Genomic DNA, 8,861 nt, shown 5'->3' on the forward strand with positions numbered 1-8,861 from the left:
GTGCCCTGGTGTCCGCCACCTGCATCTAGTATTGTGTTCTAGTGAGGAGATTCAGGGGGAACTAACAAGTCAATTCTTTAATCTATCGAAACTAAAAAAAGAACTGCTGTGTTTACAGTTAAAACCCAAGCTGTAATGCAAGATGAAATCAGTACTTCTGTTTTTAATTTGCCAGCAAGAAAGATGCTACCTAACAATTGCCTCATAACAATTAATCTCAAAATATAGTGGCTTAAAACAAGTATTTATGTAGCTCACATGTCTACAAATTGGCAACGTGGACTGGGCTCAGCTACGTGGTTTTCTGGGGTAACCACTTGTGAATGGTCTGCTGCTGGCTTGGTTGGGGCTGGTTGGTTCAGGATTGCCTCAGCAGAGACTGTTCTTCTCTTCACGTGGCCTTCACTCATCTCCCGCGGCTAGCCTGGCCTTGTACACATGATGACAGCAGAGTTCTGAAAGACAGTTACATGCAAGGCCTCTTGAGATCTAAGCTTGGAAATGGCACAGTGTCACTCCTTCCACATTTTCTTCACCAGGCCAGCCCAGATATAGGCATACCTCAGAGATATTGCAGGTTCAGCTCTAGACCACAATAAAACAAGTATTGCAATTCAGATAGTCATAATCTTTTTGCCGGCAGAGGATCTTGCCTTCAATTTATAAAAAAAAAAAAAGCAACATCTGTGAAGCGCAATAAAGTGAAACTCAATAAACAAGGTATGCATATACAGAGATGAGGAAATAGACTTCGTTTTTCGATGGGAGGAGTTGAAAACCACATTGAAAAGGTCATGGATACAGAAAATAGTGAGGATTGTGGTCACTTTTGCTAACTACTGCCCTTGCTGTGGACAGGAAGATTGGAAGTCAATACTGGAACAGCTGACCTTGGTTGAGGGGAACAACTTAGCTAGTATGGCATTCAGGTAAGAGATGATTTATGTGGTGTGGGGTGGTTATGAGGCAGAGAAGTGCTTACTTATTGATTTCTGCTTTGTCATCATACTTAACTTTTAGATCACATATTGTTTCATTGTTATTCTTTTATGAGGAAAAATAAGAACTATTTCTGAAATGTAGAGCATGCAACTTTAGGCTTCAGTCAGCATTTAATAAACCTTTTCTTTAAAAGAGAGAAAAAGACGAGAGAGACATACAGACATTCAAGAGTGTTCTGCTAGATTAGCTTTATGTTGAAGATCTGTCCAGTCTATGATTTATTCAGATAGCACTTGTTTTTGGTATAATAATGAAATCATTGCTTTAGTCTACTGCATTCTCTCTATACTGCATTGTCCTCTATTATTATTTTGTTCAAGCAGGATATTATGCTGAAGTGAACCATGCAATAAATTGTATTGAACAACATCAACAACAAAAATGTTCTGAAGTGTCATTTTCATTTCTGTTTGTACTATTCATTTAGAGTTATTACTTTGATAATATAATGTTTTTATGAGATAAAATTATAGATGACAACACAGATGAGTCAAATTAGCATGGTTTAATATAGTCAAGCAGTCAACAGCATCAGTAAAAGCAGTGGATACTACAGAGATCTCCCAGTTCCATTCTTTTACATTGCAGTATTTAACTATTCTCAACACATTGCTATGATGCCCAAGGGTAATTCTTTAGTCTAAAAACATGACATTTGAGCATGACCTGAAGCAGGTATAGGAGTAAGCCAAGCTGATAGCAGGGGAAAGATAAAATCAAGCAGGTTATTGGTATCTTTTGGAATAGCAGCAAGCTGATCACAGTGGTTGGAGAAAATTGAATTAGGGGGAAAAGAGAAGAGATTAGATCAAAGAGGAAAGGGGGGCAGATCATGTAGATGTTTTAGGCTGCTATAATGAGTTTGACTTTAATCTGGGATGTGGGAAGACAATGATAGAATTTTTAGCAAAAGATTGAAATGATTTGTTTTATTTATTAAAGGATCATTTTGCCTGCTCTGTTGGACTAGAACATGTATGTGTTGGATAGTGGTAGTGAATAGACAGCTATATAATGGAAGCTGGGAGTCAAATTTGGAAACGTGTTCTTTTCCCCAAAATTTATTTCCTCTCCTTTCTCTAATCATATCTAGATAGATAGATAGATAGATAGATAGATAGATAGATAGATAGATATAGATATATATATATTGTTGGGGTCCAACCCCAGCAGGTCCAGGGGTTCCCAAAGGTGTGGATGGAGTCGGCGAAGAAGGAATGACACGGAGACAGCATTCAGTTGATCAGCAGCCTAGCCAGGTTCTCTAGCCAGGTTCTAGCCAGGATCTCCAGCCAGGTTCTGTCCAGGTTCTCTTGCCATGTTCTCTTGCTAGGTTCTCCAGCCAGGTTCTGTGTTTTATTGTCTTGTTACATCTGTATTTACACCAGTTGATTTTAATCCTATCAATTTCTATTCCAAAGGTTAGGGTGTTTCTTATTTCCATTCCAGGGAGTAAAGATTAAAGTGATTAACTACCCACCTGGCACTTAGTTAAGGGGTTTTACTGATAAAAATCTTCACCTGGGGAAACAAACTTTCTCAGGGAGGTGGTCCTGTTTAAAACACATAATGTTAAGAGGGGGAGCAAACATATGCCATATACGCCAGGTCCCTTGAAACATAAGCTGTGCAGATGTTTCTTCCCTGCAGCGACTGTGTCAAGCAGCAAGGGTGGATTGGCTTCCAGCAATATATATATATATATATATATATATATATATATATATATATATATATATATACACACACACACACACACACACACACACACACACACACACACTAGAGGCCCGGTGCAGAAAAATTTGTGCACTAGCGGGGTTGGGGGGGTGTCCCTCAGCCCCACTTGTGCCCTCTCACAGTCTGGGACCCCTCGGGAGATAACAACCTGCTGGCTTAGGCCTGCTCCTGGGTGGCAGGGGCAGGCCCAATCCCTAGGTGCAGCCCCTGATCGGGCTTAGAGCAGGGCCAATTGGGGAGTTGGGGCCCCACCCCCTGTCATGCACAGAGCAGGGCGGATCGGGAGGTTGCGATGCCACCCCTAATCACGTTCAGGGTAGGGCCAATTGGGGGGTTGGGGCACTGCCCCCTGTCACACTCAAGGCAGCGTCGATGGGGAGGTTGCGGCGCCACCCCCTGTCATGCACAGAGCAGGGCCGATCAGGGGGTTGGGGCACTGCCCCCTGTCATGCACAGAGCAGGGCCTATCAGGAGGTTGGGGAGCTCCCCCCTATCATGCACAGAGCAGGGCCCATCAGGGGGTTGAGGAGCTCCCCCCTGTCACACACAGAGTAGGGCTGATCAGGGGGTTGGGGTGCCTTCCCCTGTCACGAACAGAGCAGGGTGGATAGGGAGGTTGTGGCCCTGCCCCCTGTCACACACAGAGCCGCAGGGCGATCAGGGGGTTTGGTCGCTGCCCCCTGTCTCGCTGCTCCAGGGGCCAGGAAGCCTCGCTGCTCAGCTGATCCCAGTGCTGGGAGGCATATTACCCTCTTACTATATAGGATAGAGGCCTGGTGCACGGGTGGGGACCGGCTGGTTTGCCCTGAAGGGTGTCCCTAATCAGGGTGGGGGTCCCCACTGGGGTGCCTGGCCAGCCTGGATGACGGGCTGATGGCTGTTTGCAGCTGGTCACACCCCCTTCAGGGTGGGGGTCCCCACTGGAGTGCCTGGCCAGTCTGGGTGAGGGGCTGAGGGCCGTTTTCAGGTTGGCGGGTGACTGAAGCTCCCAACCTCTCCTTTTTTTCTTTTTCTTTTTTATTCTGGGATTTATTTACCTTCTATGGCTGTCACTGGAGCTGAGAGCTGGCTTTAGCTCTGAGGCTCGGCTTCAGCTTTGAGACCTTGGCTGCTGAAAGCAGTATCTGTGTTTGTTTGGATTCTATAATTGAAACACTGTTTCAGCTCCAGCCCGTCTGGCTGAAAGCAGGTTTCTGGGGATTGTTTAGCTTCTATATTTGCAACATTGTTTCTTAGAGTGCAAGCTCAGAGGCCAGCAGCGGCAGGCGGGGAACCTTGGTTTCCTCCGTCACTGGAGCAAGCAAGCCTCCTGTTCACTTCAGCTTCCTGGCTGCGGGCCGCTATCTTGGTTGGCAGTTAATTTGCATATTGCCCTGATTAGCCAATGGGAAGGGTAGCGAAGTTACGGTTAATTACCATGATTCTCTATTATTAGATAGGATATATATATATATATATATATATATATATATATATTTTTTTTTTTTTTTTCCCCCTAATCCTTGCAAAGTATATTCCCCAGGATCCTTTGCTAGCATGTGTCAAGCTGAATTTGGTTAAGGAGAAATGCTGTTTTGAAGGTAAAGGCAGGAAAAAGGAAGAATGAGGATATTTCTCCCTTCTCTCATTTGCTTTTGGTGGTATTGTTAGTGGCTGCTGCACATGCTCCTTGCTGCACATTCTGGGCAGATCACTCTGGTTGCCATTTTGATTGAGTGATCTTGGCTCTTAGGTTCCAGTAATACTACTTCTAGGGGTAAAGTAGCAGCTCCCTGTAGTAAATAATGTCTGGATGATCTTAGCTCTTCTGTTTGTTTTAGACGAATGTTTTTATAATTAATCAGGTTCTATTAATTCTCCACAGTAAGTTCTGTTATTCCACTGGATCTTACCTAGTAGAGTGGGCTATTACAGTAGTCTAGACTAAAAATGATAGTGTCTTGGAACTGGTTGGTAGCAATGGAAGTGATGAGAAATCATTAGATTCAATAAATATTTTGTAGGTAGAATCAACAAGATTTCTACAAGTTTGATGAGTGTTGTGAGAGAAATAAGGAGTCAGAAATGACTCTAGCATTTTTTAAATGTAAAATTAAAAATAGCATAACTTGGGGCCGGGAGCCCTATTTGAATCCGCGGTGGTGGCGGTGGCAGCAGTGGAGTGGAGGGTGAATCAGCATCCGCAGCCTTGTGTCCTCTGGGAGTGGGTCATCGTTAGATGAAGCTGCAGATCAACCGTGCGCCCCCCTCAGGTGTGGTGCGTCTCCCCAGGTTCTGCCTTAGATCTCCATCTTAGTGATGTAAGCCTCGCTCCCCTGGATAAGGAGCTGGACCAGCAGGACGGAAGTGACCTGGGACCCACAGGTCAGATGTTGCTGCGGGGCTCAGAGCCCGTCACCATTCCTGGCTGCCTGGCCCACTCCCCATCCCTGCAATCCTCGTCATCCCTGTCCACCTCCCCGCTCAGCTTGCTCTCCCAGTCCTTGTCTCGGCCTCTTGTCTCCTCGGGCCATGACGCCCCCCCAGCAGCTGCCACCCCTCAAGTCGGACCCCAGGGTGCTGGGCTCCTCGGCTTCGTCCTACAACTCCCTAGGTTTGAATGGCGTCCCTGGGAGCATCTGGGACTTTGTTTCCGGCAGCTTCTCTCCCAGCCCGTGCCCCATTCTGAATGCCGGCCCCACATCCACTGCAAGTGCAAGTCCAAATGGCGCCGAACTGGCACAGGTCAGGCGGCAGCTGAACGAGGCCAAGAGGAAGATCAGGCAGTGGGAGGAGTCCTGGCAGCAAGTGAAGCAGGCCTGTGACGCCTGGCAGCGGGAGGCCAAGGAGGCGAAGGAGCGGGCACTGGCAGCGGACAGTGCCCGGCAGCTGGCACTGCAGAAGAAGGAGGAAGTGGAGGCCCAGTTCAGGCAGCTGCAGGAGGAGCTGGAAGGCCAGGGCATGTCCACACTCCCGGGGCTGCAGGGCTGCAGCGACATCGGTACCATATCACTGCCCAAGCTACAGTCGCTGCAGAGTCAGCTACTCCTGGATCTGGAGGCGGTGGACGGGGTGATCTTCCAGCTCAGAGCGAAGCAGTGCGTGGTGTGCCGAGAGCCGGCCCGCGGCGCCGTCCTGCAGCCCTGCCAGCGCCGTGTGCTCTGCGAGCCCTGTGTGGCCAGTGCGCCTGAGTGCCCCTACTGCGAGGGCCAGCCCCTCCAGTGGTGACAGCAGCCATGGTGGCCTCACTTCCTGGTGCCACCGATGTCGGGACCCCAGCCCAGCTGCATCCATCGTTTCATGGTATTCTCGTAGACCTTAAAGGCAAACCCACCGTACCCACCTGCCTGCAGCCCAGGTTTCGGGTGGGCACAGTAATGACATGGGGTTTGTGGTCCTGACACTACTGTGACCACATCCTGGGAGTTCATGTCCCGGCCAAGCACTTTGTAAGCAGAGGAATTTACGTGGACGGTCTCAGCTTCTATAAGCTGCTTTCTAGGTTCATGTCTTTTTAATATGCCATATGAAGCTTTGTATGTGTACTGTGAACTTAAAGTATTTCCTATCAGTTTATTGTAATTCATAGTATGGTAAATATATTTGATTTCATATTCTGAAAAAAAAATGGCATAACTTTCATTAACTAAGATGAGATGTAGGTGAATAAGAGAACAGAGAAGAAAATCTGATCTTCAGTTTTGTATATGATATGTTTGAGATGTTTATTATTCACCTCATTGGAGATGTCAAATCTTGTTTTATATATATATACACACACACACACACACACACACACATATATATACTAGTACATCTAGTATTCGGAAGAGAGATCCAAACTGGAGACAAACATTTGGAAATCAACAGTTTTTATAATTATCTATTTAAAGTTATTAGGCTAGAGAAGATCATCCAGAAAAATAAGCATATATGAAAAAGAGAAGAATACAAAAAGTAAATGAGAGTTCCATTTACCACATCTTGAATTATTTAAAATCTTATAAATCAGTGCTGTCCAATATAACTTCCTGAAATGATCTGCACTATCTAATATAGTAGCTGTATTAGTTTTATATTTCTACTATAACAAGTTGTCTCAACCTTGGTGACTTAAATAATACAAATTTAATATCTTGCAGTTCTATAGGTCAGAAGTCCAGCATGTCTCACTAGGCTAAAATCAAGATGTCCGCAGAGTTATATTTTTTTCTGGACGTTCTAAAGGAGAATCTACCTGCTCTAGCTTCCAAAGATCATCTACACTCCTTGGCTTGGCTACCTTTCTTCAACTCAAAGCCAGTAAGGCTTGTTGAATTATTTTCACCTTTCTACTCTGATCATCTCATTACTTCTTCAACTTACAACAACCCTGTGATTACACTGGGCGCACCTGAGTGATGTACTATCCCTATCTCAATGTCCTTAACCTTAATCACATTTGCAAAGCTTCTTTTGGTTTTTAAGGTAACACATTCTCAGGTTCTAGGGGTTAACTTGGGTGTGGCCACAACTTTGTGGACCATTATTCATTCTAGCAGTATGGCCACTATCACCATATGGCAATCGAGCACTTGAAGCATGGCTAGTGCAGCTGAGAAAAATATTTTTTCTTTGTTTTGTTTTAGTTAATTTAAATTTAAACTTAAATACCCACATGTGGACATGTAGATAGTGGCTGCCTTCTTGGATTAAGCAAATCTAGAAGAATAGGGGAGTGAATAGAATAGGGAAATGGTATAATCACAGACCAGCATTAAAAGCTGGTATGATTCAGAGTCATAAATTTAGGCAAGAGTAGCGTAGTTGTATTTCTATAGTCCTTGTTTATCTAGTAATAGCAGCCATATACTTGTTTTGAAGATATATTATCAGAAAAAGATAACCACAAACCAAGGAAGATGAAAATTTGAGATTCAAGAAACAGTGATGAACAGAGGGGCCAGAAATATAATTATTGAGGCTGCCACTACAAAATTTAATATAATTCTTAATGGGGGATTCATTAAACAGAAGATCCATGATGCCATGATGTAATAAACAATTATAATAACACTCAAAATTGAAATTATAAATTACATTAAAAAACATAAACAAAGTAAATGCAACATAAGATGGCAGCAAGTTTACATACTGATTAGGTAAATTCTCCTGTTTAACTTAAGAAAAAAGACAAAGAACATAATTAGCTGTTTTTAAGAACTACACTTAAATGACACACAAAAGTAAAAATTGAACAAAGAAATTAGAAGCCAGACAATACACAGAAAGAGAGTTCAGTGGAAGTGGGAGCCAGTCTTCTCAGTAGAGTTTTGGATTCACAATAGCTGTGAGGCTCAAAAAGCCCGTATCAAAACTAGCCAGAGAACATATATGCATAACCCATAGACACAGACAACAGTGTGGTGATGCCTAGAGGTTAAGGGGGCCGGGGGGCGGTGAGTGGGGAACATGGTGGAGGTGGGCAAAGGGTGAGAGAAGAATGGGGACATCTGTAAGAATCAACAAGAAAAACAAAGAAAAAAAATTAACTACTAAAAATAGAGAAAGTGGTCCCCAGTTAAGTTTCCCGAGATGTCTGGCAGAAGCAAATACAAATCTATTAATTTTTTTTTTTTTTTTTTGGTGGTGAGGGGCAATATGACTGACTATTACTGCCCATGAGTCTTCTAAAATAAAACCTGCAAATTTACATGTCCTTCTCATGAACCCTGAGAGTGCATTTTTTCCCTTTCAATGAGAAAAGCTTAGAGGAAGATATATATATATATATATATATATATATATATATATATATATATATATATTCATTCCAGTACTAGCAACATTAATCAAATTAATTGTCTGTTTATAATGCAGACCATGACCACAAAACATTTGCAAAAACTCAATAGCACAAGAGAAACACAACAAGATTATAACTTTTAGCAACAGGTCTCTATCTCTAAAAGCCTAGATAATTGAGGGTATATTGCAGAAAATATATAATTTGCTAGCAACAACAATAAAAAAGATTTAAAATGTCAGGACAAAAACAAAATATGTACAATGAATGATCTTAATATTGAGCAGAGTAAAATGTGGCCCGATTTTGAGTTGTCAAAACAATTTAAAAATAGAGAATCCATTGCACTGGATGT

The 8,861-nt window shown here is 43.4% G+C and overlaps 1 protein-coding gene across 1 annotated transcript; it reads left to right on the forward strand.

The window, feature by feature from the left end:
• Positions 1–5,253: 5,253 nt before the first annotated feature.
• LOC118655126 (putative E3 ubiquitin-protein ligase UNKL) lies at positions 5,254–5,959 on the forward strand. Its single transcript, XM_036306637.1, has one exon. The coding sequence runs from the start codon at positions 5,254–5,256 to the stop codon at positions 5,947–5,949; it is 696 nt and encodes a 231-aa protein (XP_036162530.1). The 3' UTR covers positions 5,950–5,959.
• The last annotated feature ends 2,902 nt before the right edge of the window (positions 5,960–8,861 follow it).

The sequence above is a fragment of the Myotis myotis genome, unplaced genomic scaffold (assembly GCF_014108235.1).
Source record: "Myotis myotis isolate mMyoMyo1 unplaced genomic scaffold, mMyoMyo1.p scaffold_m19_p_1, whole genome shotgun sequence".
Classification (NCBI taxonomy): Eukaryota; Metazoa; Chordata; class Mammalia; order Chiroptera; family Vespertilionidae; genus Myotis; species Myotis myotis.

Bases quoted from the DNA above. Each gene is read 5' to 3' on its own strand.
- LOC118655126 (XM_036306637.1), top strand. From the start codon at position 5,254: ATGACGCCCCCCCAGCAGCTGCCACCCCTCAAGTCGGACCCCAGGGTG.